The 13,359-nt window shown below is 41.1% G+C and overlaps 1 protein-coding gene across 2 annotated transcripts in view; it reads left to right on the plus strand.

The window, feature by feature from the left end:
- Window positions 1–13,359, plus strand: part of epha8 (eph receptor A8) — a 94,924-nt gene that overhangs the window by 63,271 nt on the left and 18,294 nt on the right. For both annotated transcript variants that reach the window (XM_026344592.1, XM_026344591.1), the window contains exons 7-8: window positions 6,981–7,136; window positions 7,269–7,694. In XM_026344592.1, the coding sequence (XP_026200377.1) occupies window positions 6,981–7,136; window positions 7,269–7,694 (582 nt within the window). The remainder of the gene's footprint in view (window positions 1–6,980; window positions 7,137–7,268; window positions 7,695–13,359) is intronic.

Genomic DNA, 13,359 nt, shown 5'->3' on the forward strand with positions numbered 1-13,359 from the left:
TTAGTGCAGATGTTTTCAAAAATGTATATTTCATATGAATTCTGTTGCATATTTATTCTGTTTTATTGACAGTCTGTTTGTTTATGCTAAGGGAGAATGATTGTACAACATATCACACCAACACAGTCAGTGCTGGGAAGCAGAGAACAACATTTCATTAAACCTCTAGTTTTACTACATTTTACAGTAGCTTGCTGGTAGTTTATATGTTCATAATGACTCAAGTAGCTATTTATTTAGTTTAATAAAGTTTGCTAGCTCACTGAGTAATCCTGCTCTGTGCAGTACCCCCACCAGGACCATGTTGTCTGACTGATGTACAGTACCTGCACTTTCCCATGAATAGTGTTTATGTGTTTAGTTTATGTATGAGTAGTGTCGTGTAGTTCAGGTTCTTCCACTGTGTAAGTAACTGGTATCTTACAGAGCGATGCTTTTAACGTAGCTTCCACAGCACACATCACAGCATAAATCCTTTTATTATTCATTTTATGCTATGTTTACATGCTACAAACATGTCTATATGGTTTAAAATGAATATATTAAATGTATCTATACTGTTTGTGTTATCATTTCCTGTACATTACATTCCTGGTGCACATTGCAGTCTGAACATTAGTGAAGAAGTCGAATACCCTGTTTTTGGACTAAGAGAAGTTCAACATGCATGAGATTTTCTTCTTTACCCATGTAAAGAACGTTTTCAAGAGGAAAGACTCAGATATCCTGACCTTTAGTCCCTAGTGTAGGTCAAGCTCCAAGTTGCTCCATTTTGATGCTTTTCCAATGTAATTTTCCAGACCTACAGTTCTTTACTTCCCATTCTTCTTCAAGTCTTCTTGATCTTCTAATCATGCAGATTAGAAGATCAAGATTATCAGATTATCATTTTATCATTCCCATTTGCACCATGTTTTTATCCAGAACACCAAATGAGCAGCACATTAGAAGTGGAGTGTAAGGTTATCACAGCTGGTCCTCACACAGAGCACCTCTTTTCTCCCTTTGCAAGCCCACTCGTGTTGTTGAATCCATGTTGTTTCAGAGGCTGCACCAGACCATTTTGTGCATGTGAGTGTATGTTTTGCATTATCATAACCTTTGCATGTCTGTGTGACTTGAGAGTGTGCAGAACTCCTGGTGAATCTGTCAGAGACTTCAAAGCTCTCGCCGCCTTTCTCCTTGATGAACGAGCTGTTCCGATGTTTATCGTGACCTGCTTTTCAACTCAGGGGCTTCACAAAAAACATCAAGGGATGCAGGGATTAACAGGATAAAAAGGAGGAAGCAAAAAGAGTCTGGGATAAATATTGCAAATAGAAATAGTTTCTGGCTCCGGTGAGGGCCCTGGCAGTGAAAGAGAAGGGTACTATCGCCCCCAAGCTTGTTTATCTGTAGTGATACACATACACTACACTGTGTGTGCATGTGTGTGTATGTTTATCAGAGCATCTGCTCTGTGTTTTACTTCATCAGCACTTGGTGCAGGTGTGTGTAGGAGGGTGTTTATGTGGTGCACTGTACATTTTCAGGGTTAAAGCTAATTCTCCATTAAAATTTTCACAGTTCTAAATGTTGCAGCTTTACCTCCTTGAATTTTAATGCCCTTTTAAAAATGGTTCAATTTACATTGCTTAAATGTTGAGATCTTTAAACTAATTCCATGCTTTAGCAGCAAATACTAATGTGGTTCTGTAGAGTGCTGCAGTGGGTGTAATACCAGAAATACAATAGAAATGGCCATTTTTAAATATCCTCCAGACATAAAAATGATCTACATTACAGTTCATCTTCTTCCTTTATGGCTTTCCCAAAGAATATTTAAAATGATCCTCTGAAAAATGCCATGGGAGAAAAGCAAAACAGGGAATTTGGAATGTCCAGAAAAAGAGAAAAGCACTGTGTGCCGAGCGACATACACAGAACATGTCAGCCAAGGAAAACAACCACAGCTATTGACAGTAGCATCGTGAGAGCTGTGAAGAAAAACCCAGTAACAACATTCAGTGAAATCACCACCACCAAGCAGGTTCGCAATCCACCATCTGAAAAAGAATTGGCCTTTGTGCCACCTGCCACAACCTGCTTCCAGCGACTGGCTGCACTTTGTACAAATATATTTGCTAATGATTGCATTGGAGGTTTTCCTTTTTCCAAACTCAGTGCTCAAAGCTGCACTGTTTACCACAGATGTGGAGCAGCACTGCAAGAGCAGCAACAAAAGAGAGTTCAGATGAAAAGAATCTTTATCTAAACTAATAGCAGTCATTTTAAAATGCTGTAGGCCGGGATGGATGCTGGGATATTTCTGTATACTGTATATTCTGTGCTACAAGGATAACGATATGGGAATCTGGTGTGGATTCATGTTTTGCTCTGCTGACACTGCTGACAGTCACTTAAGGACTATAAGATTAATTTAAGACTCACATACTCCCTGCATATGGTGACCCCTGCTTGCCACTGACATCCCAGGATAACAAGTCGCACAGTCAGGCTTCAAAATCAACTTTTTGGCAGAACCCTTGGACTGTCTTAGCTGAAATGCGCACTGCAAACACTGCAGGTCCCTCAAGGTTTGAGGGCATGTTAACGCAGTGTCTGAAAATAAAACCCAGACGTTTTTGTCTAAGCATTGGATTCCTCAGTAAACAGCAGAAGGACGTTGAGCTGCTAAATCCTTTTCTGCAAGCTGCTTCCAGCTCCTCTTCACCTTACACCTACTGACTCTGTCCCTAAGCTGCTAAATCGATCATGTTTTACTGTTTTCCAAACTTTCAACACCCTCACGAGTTACAGGTTTCCAGCTTGTCAGACACAACTGATATTAATTAATCAAATCACCATTAAATAAATGATAAAAAACAACTAAACCGATATTACCACACAAGACATTCCTAAACTCTAAATGGCTTAATCCATCTCTTTGACATAATCTCTGTATGTGAAAGTGTGTTTGTTTAAAGTTTATGGCGAGGCAGTTAGTTGTGATGGTTAGAGTAAGACAGTTCATGTCATAAATTAAAAAGTGAAACAGAGTAGATTAACATGGCCTGTGCAACAGCACGGGGCTAGAGAATGAATTATATCAATGAGTGTCCTCGCACTCATGTCTGTACATCTCTGTCTTTCTATGTTTCCCTTTAATCATTTCCAGCTTTTAATTGTTCTTGGGAAAGCAGAAGTCCACAAGTTGTAATCGGCATTGAGCGCTGATCCAGAGGCGGTTATCCAGCATGGCAGAACGAATTGCAGCACAAATGAAGAAAAAGGGGCCAACACTGTAAATATTGACTCTTTGCATTCATTTCAGTGACGTCCTCCAAGAAGCCTGTGAACCTTATAAAAAGCTTAGACTTGTTCAACAATAGAAAACTAATCTAAATGCTCTTTTGCATGCATATCACTAACAGTGTAGTGGTAACATCATGTGGGAGACTGGGGTTCAAATCCCAGCCGTGGCCTACCACCAGTTGGGGTCCTTAGGCAAGACCTCCTCATGCTTACCCTTGTACTGACTTGTAAGTCGCTTTGGATAAAAGCGTCTGCTAAATGTAAATGTAACGCTCATGCCAGGTGATTGAGCAATGTGAAAAGATCTTTTCAACAAAATCCCTGTTTAAAAAGTACAGCAGACATATGATTTGCCATTAAAAACAAATACTTATTGCAGTCCGTTGGCGTGATGACACCTTTTCATAAGATTGTGGCTGCTTCTATTTGTGCCTCTTGCCCAAGTGACACTGTTACATTCATGTCTGACTACAGGAAGTCTGCAGAGGTGTAAAACAACAAAGGTTCCAAAATGTTTGAGTCTTGAATAATTAAAACAAGCTCAGAGATATTCAGACGGTCCAGACATACTTTCTACAATGTTCACTTGTCTTTATGAAAAAGAAAACATAGTGTTGTATTAGCACCGGTGTGTTTTTTAAGTAAAATATTTCTGTGTCACATTTTAATGAAACTATTTTGTTTTTTTAAGTTCTACTGTATAATGTTTTCTATTTTAAATTTAGTTTGTTTCAGTTTTCCCAGAAGCCTTGATTTTTCCCCCCTATAGAATGTGATCAAATGAGGCCTGCTGAAACCCAGAAATATATTCCCCTTTGTTTTATTTATTTTAATTTTGGAGCAGTGCAGTGTTTTTATCCATTATTATTGGTTTTCTTTCTTCTTTATTTTCATTTTCATTCCAATTTTACAGTATATGTCTGTCAAAGCTTTCTTTTGCATAATGCAGGATGACTTCTCACTGCTGTAGACATCAGGCTCAGACTCTTGTGGTACCTCTGGACATAGCAATTAAAAAAAATAGTGATGGTTTTTGCAAGTGGGAAACCAGTGAGGGATTATGGCCCTTTCTTTTTTTTTAAGTTTATCTTTTCAGAGACAATTTTACCTTTACCTGTATGTAATAAATCAACCAGTTTAACAGATTAACCATTAATCAAGATTAACAGTCACAACTATCTGTTAATCAGGGGCAGTTTTAGTAATGTCAGTCACCCTAAAATAATGAACTTACAAAAAGCATAATTTTACATTGAAAAGTATAAGTACAATTTTTCAGAATCTTCTTCTTCTTCTTTCGGCTTTTCCCTTCAGGGGTCGCCACAGCGAATCATCCTTCTCCACCTAACTCTATCATGGGCATCTTCTACCCTAACACTAGCCAACCTCATGTCTTCTGTTAAGACATCCATACAGTATATCTCCTCCTTGGACGTCCTCTTGCCCTCCTGCCTGGCAGCTCCATCTCCAACATCCTTCTACCAATATAATCACTATCCCTCCTCTGAACATGTCCAAACCATCTCAGTCTGGCCTCTCTGACTTTGTCGCTAACACAGGCAACGTGAGCCGTCCCTCTGATGTACTCGTTCCTTATTCTGTCTAACCTGGTCACTCCTAAGGAGAACCTCAACATCTTCATCTCTGCTACCTCCATCTCAGCCTCTTGTCTCTGTCTCACTGCTACCGTCTCTAACCCATAGAGCAGAGCTGGTCTCACCACTGTCTTGTACACCTTTCCTTTGAGTCTTGCTGACACTCTTTTGTCACACAACACTCCTGACACTTTCCTCCACCCGCTCCAACCTGCCTGCACTCGCCTCTTCACCTCTTTTCCACACTCCCCATCACACTGAACTGTTGACCCCAAGTACTTAAACTCCTGCACCTTCTTCACCTCAGCCCCCTGTAACCTAACATTTCTACCTTGATCCCTCTCGTTCAGACACATGTATTCTGTCTTACTACGACTGACCTTCATGCCTCTTCTTTCCAGAGCAAACCTCCACCTTTCCAGCTGTTCCTCCACCTGCTCTCTACTCTCACTGCAAATCACAATGTCATCCGCAAACATCATTGTCCAGGGAGATTCCTGTCTGACCTCATCTGTCAGCCTGTCCATCAGCATAGCAAACAAGAAGGGACTCAAAGCTGATCCTTGGTGTAGTCCCACCTCCACCTTGAACTCCTCTGTCTGACCTACAGCACATCTCACCACCGTCATACTTCTCTCATACATGTCCTGAACTACTCTGACGTACTTCTCTGCCACTCCCGACGACCTCATACAGTACCACAGCTCCTCCCTCGGCACCCTGTCATACGCCTTCTCTAAATCTACAAAGACACAATGCAGCTCCTTTTGACCATCTCAAGTACAATTTTTCAGTATAAGGAAGAAAAAAAAAAACGGAGAAATGCAGGATTTGAAAAAATGATTCTTTTCTCTCTCTTTGCTATTCTGCATATTCTGCCCTCCCTGAATGTGGGTGTCCAGTTTGACGGATAGGATAGTTCAGGCTTTTTATTTGCCTCCCAAATGAAAACACAAAAGATGTATAAATCAACCATATAGACATTGACAGCACATCTAATTATCTACAACAGTATGACACGTTTCCTATCCTAGTCAAATGACACTGAAAGTGTGCCATGATGTGCTGAAAGCTAGCCAATTAGCTCGATGCAAATACAGTCATAAAATTCCCTATTAACACGCTAACGGAGATTAACATCAGTAGTGATGTTCTACAGTAGTGAGAGCTAAGCCTAGAACTGCTGTCAATAAAAAGTCAATAAAATCAAATCAAACATCATCCATTGCGTGTGTCTGTGTGTGTTTCTGTCAGTCATGGCAAACATTTGCACGCGTGCTTTTCAAGTACAAACATGGCACCGTTTCATTCTTTTTGAAACACATCTAAAGTGTTGCACAATACATTTTATCCATCCACTTGGTTTAATTTGACCCATGTTGGTGTTCCATCTTCATGTGTCTTTCACCACCTTCGAAGTCTAAGCACCTCAAACGGTTTTGCAGTAGGAAAGGTTAGAAAAACACTGCACCTGTAAACGAACATGCAGCATTCTGGGGAAGCACACATAAATTACCCTGTGTGGAAGAGCAAACAGCAACGCGCTGGTGTCTGCTGCAGTGAGTGTATGCAAGGTTTACGCTTGCTCCATTTACCATAGCAAAAGCCTATTAACTGCCTGGAAAGAGAATATATTTATCAGAGCCCCCTCCATTATTAATCAGCGCAGAGTTAAAAGTGAATATGTATCAGAGGAGCTGAATAAGGTTGAAACACGGTCTGGATTCTGATGGTCTCCCTGGGAGTATCAACAGTGCAGAGCCTTTTCAGCCCAAATCTGAGCAGAAAGAAGTATGACTTTCATCTCCCCTGCTCTGCAGTCTCTACGGTTACAAGGACCTGTAATTATACATAGATTTGGAGGAGGGAGCGCATGGGGGTTATGTCCTAAAATGAATGCAGCAGAGGAGATGACACAGTTTTGAAAAACTTGATATGCACAGCTTGCTATAGGAGTGTGATTCATGCATTTCTGCCTGCACTCTCTACCAATTTTATCATGGTCTGAGTGATTATGGGAGTGCACAGCCATTCCCTGCAAGTTCTCTATTTACTCTATTTATTCTCTCTCTCTCTCGCCCTCTGCTGCAGCCTGTGAGGTGGGTTTCTATAAGCCGGTGGCAGGCGATGGCCTGTGTGGTAAATGTCCTCAACACAGCCACTCAGAGACCAGAGCTGCTCTCTCCTGCCCCTGCGACTCCAACTACTATCGAGCGGCAGATGACCCACCAGCAGCTCCATGCTCTCGTAAGTACAAATACACAAGATCACCTAATCCCACTGGCAAAAACACTTTAAATCAGTGCAAAGACACATAGTATATACACAAATGTGCCAACTGACTTTCTTCAACAGTGATCAAACCTTTCTTTGCTCCAGGCCCTCCATCTGCTCCAGTAAATGTCATCTCCTCAGTCAACGGAACTTCAGTAAATTTAGAGTGGGACCGCCCTCTAGATACCGGAGGTCGCAGCGACCTGCAGTACAGCTTGTTGTGTCAAAGGTGCTCTGGGGAAGGAGGGCCTTGCGAGGACTGCGCATCCTCCCCTGGAGGCTCAAGTGGAGGCAAGGCAGTTGGAGGGACGAGTGTTGGGGTTGGCGGAGGAGGGGTAGTGGAGCGGACAGGCACTGCGGCAGTTCGATTCATCCCTCGTCAGTCCGGCTTGACGGAGCCTTGGGTGACAGTGCTGAACCTGGTGGCCCATACCAACTACTCCTTCCGCATCCTGGCCACAAACGCAGTGACGCACCTGAGCAATGAGCTGCCGCTATACGCCATAGTCAACATCACAACGAACCAGGCAGGTAGGGTACGGAACAATGATGTACAGTGTCTTAATGACCGCTTTGTTACATGTCCTGCTAACTACTAGTTCAGATTTAACTACTTTCCTCAAGTAACTACTTTCAAAGCTATGTCATGCTCTCAGTAATGAGCTCTTTTTTCCCACCAAATCCTGTAGTGTGAACAAATGCTACATCACCACAATCAATGTTCTCTAGGGGAAAGTCTAAGAAACGATTGCTCTGCATCGTTCAGTCTGTTCTCCACAGCACCGCCTCCCTGTCTTCTGATTGAGAAGACAATCAAATAGCCTGGTGGGTTGGTGATACGGAGCAGAGAGAGTTGGACCAGCAGCTGCTGGTGTGTCCTTTGAGGCAGCTGACCCTGTCTCAAAGGTCAGCAGTCTGGGAGCTGCTCTGCTGCTGGACTCATTCACCCTCTGCTTTAATCTGTCAACCCCCACCGCCTATGCCTTCTATTACTTTAATGATGCTGATGTTTAAAAGTCAGTATGTGTAAATGTGCAAGAAAATCAATATTAGATCTATTTATTTCAGTCTTCTGTCCCACAGCTTTTTTTCCAACAACTAAACAGCACTTAAGAAAGATAACAACCCAGAGTGGTGGTGTTAAAGTGCCATCACTCTTTCAGCAACATTACTTGAGTCATTTCAGTTTGCAATATGGAAATTGAAATGTAAGACAGAACCTTGCACCAAAGCCTCACAGATTCTTAAAGTTCAGGTTAGGTTAGGTTCAGGTTAAACTTGAAGTTATGGTTCCTCAATTCCTGTAGTCGAAAAATGCTTAAAGACAACACAGGACAGGACAGAGCATAGGGTGAAGAGCTGTGACACCATCAGGATGGCTCAGGTGACTCTTTGTAACTGGTATGTCCAGGATGAAAAACATCCTGCAAGTTATCCAAGATTAAGAGAAATGCCACAAAAATGCTCTTAAAAAATCGCCCTTGGGCATGTTAGAGATTCACTGCAGCATTCTGAATGTGAATCCAGCCTTGGCCCATGATCACACATCTTTCGTTTCTCAAATTTAGTTAAAAAAAAAAGAATAAAAAGTGTGAAAATAACAATCTTTGACAGAAATATGCTGTCTCAACAACATTTTGTGCTGATAATGAAAAACAGGTTGTGTTGCTCATACTTTGTTTCCACAAGGACTTGTTAAGAATAGCTGCCACTGTCAGCAAACATTACTCATGTCTAACTCTGACACCTCTGTGCTCCAAACTGACATTTAAACACATCAAATACTACCAACCTAATCAACTGTACAATCTGTTGATGTAAAAGCAATCATATTAGACAAAACTGTTTAACAAAGTGTGATAATCTGGTTTATAGGAAGGACAAATAAGCCTAACCCTAACTACACATGAGATTTTAAATCAACTATTTATTTAACTTAACAAAAATCAAGCAAAGAGACCTTAAAATGTCCCAATCTGCCTATAATGTCAGTGGTGTAGTGAGTGTATATATGCATGTAAAATTAACTGAGATGAAAACAAAACAAACAAAAAGCAACTTAGACCAAATCACAAACCATATGCTCAGGAAGATAGAGAGCAAATGGCTGAGTCCTCCAGCTAATAAACCTGAAGGAGGAGCCAAGACAATGATGACTTCCTGCCCAAAAAGGTCCAAAAACTGCCTAAACAAGACAGCCCAAACAGGAAGTAGAAGGGGCTGTCACACCCTCCAGCTTAAGAACAAAGTTAAACCAGAATTTACAGTCTATACTCCTAATACCCCTATCAACCAGCCTACACAACATGTGATCTCTAGATCTATTCAAAAGGACAGGAAGTCAAAACAGAACATTAATCAGATCATGTTACAGACTGGGGCTATGGTAACGGGGCACGAGACAGAGCATCAGCCACCAGATTTTCAGAGCCTTTGATGTGCTGTATATCTAAATGGAATGGTTGGAAGAGTAATGCCCATCTGATTTGGATTCTGAAGTGATTGTAGAAATGTCAGTGAATTATGATTCGTATAGACAACAACGGGAGCACATGAACCAAGATAAACATCAAAGTGCTGAGGAGCATAAGAGCAAGAGCCTCCTCCTTTACCACGAAGTAGTCGTTAAACTTTCAGATGAGAAGTAGCTGATTGCCAAAGCAACTCGCTTGTCGTTTCTTTGCAACAGAACAACTCCAGCACTGACATTACTGGCATCCACCTGAAGTTGAAATGGCTCCTCCAGCCGAGGAGCAGCGAGAACTGGATATGAGCACAACATAATTTTCACCTTTACAAAAGGCACTTTGACATTCAGGGGACCAAAGGTACTTAGCCTCAGCTTTAAGAAGGTTAGTGAGTGGAGATACAACGGATGAAAAGCCAGGGCAAAAGTTCCGATAGTAACCTTTCATACCCAGGAAGCATCAACTCTTAGTGTTGGGGGTAGGATATGATGAATGGCGGTGATCTCTGCATTCAGTGGCCATACTTCACCCTGCCCTACCACTTTTCACTAGATATGTAACTGTGGCTCTGCCAAACCTCACATTTGGCCAAGTTAATAGTTAGGTGAAGCCAATCTGTCAAACTATGGTTCTATTCTGACAAGGTGGTCTTCCCATGTGTCACTATAGATCATCCAAACAAACAGCACATCTCTGCAAACCAGAAACAACCTTAATAGTTAACTGGTGAAGGAACAAATCCCACCTGCCAGTAACCCTTAAGGAGGTTACCTACTCACATATTGTGCTGACCCAACTTGGTCTACACAGTCTTCCATTGTAGGTAGTGGATGGGAGTCTGGTTTTGTAACCACATTCACTTTGTGAGAGTCTGCACAAGGCCTAAAAATTGTGTAAGGCTTTTGAACAAGCCAACATGGAAAAGACCAAGGAGAAGTGCATGGCTCAGCCAATGCCATGTTTAACATATATGAAAAAACCTCAGATTGCAGAATTTTCTGTTTTTCAAGAGACATTTGATCGAAGCATTTTTTAATAGGTGGAGACTCACCAACATTAACATCATGTTCAATTAAGTGAATACAGGATGGAGTGTCAAAAACCAACAATGAATGTTTCTATCAACTGCTTACACTAAAGCTTGGCGTACTGCAGGAATGGGTTGTAACAGCGCAGTTATGATGCCTGGTTTGGTCCACCTGTTAACTGACAGGTGTTAATTTTTCCCTTTTTTAAACATGGCCAGAAAAAATGAAAAAGGACACAATCATATGTTTTCCTCACCCCTTTATGATATATTTATCTTTTAAGCACAGGCTGACCTGTTCTACATTTTCTCACATGAGGAACCCATCTCTTTATTCTTGAAGAAAATATCCCTTTAATCCCTTCTCCATTTCACAACACAGCGCCAAACAGTGGTTTTAAAGAAGAGCCGAGTTTCTGCTGTGCACGGGACACAGACAGGAGGTCAGAAGGCAAAGACAAAGCAAATTTAACATTACTTTTCAGAAAATCAACTTTTACAAACAGTCACATTCAAAGACTGCGTTACTGCACAAGTTGAACACACTTATTCCTTTGATGTACTATAGATCTGTTTAACAGGGGATGCCAGCTTAGACAGTGTCTGCACATCCACTTGTAATGGGGCAGGCCACATGTGAGAACCTGCTAGATCAATTGAAGCACATGCATACCTACCTCTAGCTCGGCCTGTACCAAGTCACATGACAACACAGTGGAATTAACATCTGACCCACTCAAGCTTTTTTGTAACATCTGTTTTCAAGAGTCTACAGTACATAAAACGTTGTGGTGTCTATGGCAGGACACCACGAAGGAAGTTACTGCTTACTAAAAAGAACATTGCTGCATGCCTGAAGTTTGCTAAAGAGCACATTGACACTGCACAGCAGTATTGGCAAAATGTTTTGTGGACAGATGCAAACACAGCACTACATCTGGCGTAAACAGGGCACTGGATATCATCATGAAAACATCCTAATCATAAAGTACAGTGGAGGGAATATGATATTGGCCTGCTTCACTGCATCAGCTCAAGGGGTCCAAGGGTTCACAGAGTTTTTCCACTTGTACTGTGAGGTTCTTATACAGTAGTTGTTCTTAATAAAGATCAGACTTTTTTGTGTTGTTATTATTATAGGCACATCATATTTGTTAATACTCTTGACTTAGATGAAGATCAGATCAGAAATTTATGCAAAAATAGTCTCAGAAAGTCGCACACATGACAGCCCAGATGGAAAGTAAAAGGGCTGTGACAGAAGTGTTACCTGTACTTTGAACCTTGAACTTCTGAACTTGACAAACTTAGAAAAGTATTTTTTCTAGAACAGATAGACTGGCATAGAAACTAAAATATCCCACTGTATGCTGAGCTTTGGGACTGGATGTGGGCTCCAAGTAGCTATGGTAAAGACTGAAAGATTAAGTTTTGGGTGAAGCTGGATGTATTGAAGCCACTGAGGGCAGCTATGAAATCTTTTTAGTCATTATCCTACAGCAGGTATGCAGCACCAGCTTTCAATTAACAAATCACAACTTCGTTCTAACTCTTGGCCATGTTCCCTGATTTATTATCAGTTCTCCAGCAGTATTGTACTATGTTTGCCTTTGTTTGTAACAGGGTTTAAGTTCACCTGATGTTGGAATAGCTTATTATTTACACTTATCAGTTTCTGTCTGGTATAAATGTCTTCACTTCCACTTAGAGGTTTTTTATCTTTATGACAGAGAAATTACCACAAAACACTCTCTCATGTGAACATAAAAACAAATCTTTACAAAGTGATTTAAGGTGACGGAGCAAGAAATGATGAAACGGACGGTTCAAACCGTTTCAGATGAATCACTGGTGTATTAGTGTCCTTCCTCACTAGTCCCCCACTTACACTCAGTTTTTGAGGATGCCCGTTCGTTTGCCTTTTTTGCTGTAATTAGTGAGTGACCAGTAACAGGACCTTCCGGATCCAGATGGATGTATAGTACAGTCCCTAAAACACATTTACTGTGCTCAGGTGATCTCCATTTAACTAACCTGACCTGTTAAACCAATCGGCTGCACCCGTTTTTGTAGTGTTTTTGGACATTTTTTGTAAAAAGATTTTTCCATTTAAAAAGAGAATTCAATTAACCATTATTGAATGTTGTAAAAGAAAAAAGATGAAAGGCGAAAACTTCCACTTTTTATAGGTGCTGTACGGTGAAAAACACCTCAGCTGACACCAGTGAGGAACTCCTCTGCTGAGTTGCTGATTTAGTCAGTGACTGATTCAGTGTAGACAGATCATCAATTAAATTTAACACAACAGTCTTCAGTTCTCTATTTCTACATTAGTTTGGTTTTCAAAACCTTTTTTAAGTGTTAGTGCTCTGATCAACCCTGTTTGAAGTAGCTGCCTGTGCACAGCTATTTTATGCTCATAAAATGACTTGATAAACCGACTGTACATAACATGGACAGCAGCAAATGGAAGATAGACAAGGTTAGGCACCCAGAAAACATCTGTCAAAATGAACTATGCCTAACAAAGAGCTCTTAACATCAACACCAGTTGAAGTGAAGTTAATGTCACAATAAATGAGCCTCAGCAAGCGCAATAGGTGGAATCTTCTTAACTGTATTCCCATTTCCTCACCGTGTCTGAGTGTGTTTTATGAAATGCAGTTACTCTGATAATGGGACCTCACTGCAGGGTAACCTC

This window comes from Anabas testudineus, chromosome 5 (assembly GCF_900324465.2).
Source record: "Anabas testudineus chromosome 5, fAnaTes1.2, whole genome shotgun sequence".
NCBI classification, from domain to species: Eukaryota; Metazoa; Chordata; class Actinopteri; order Anabantiformes; family Anabantidae; genus Anabas; species Anabas testudineus.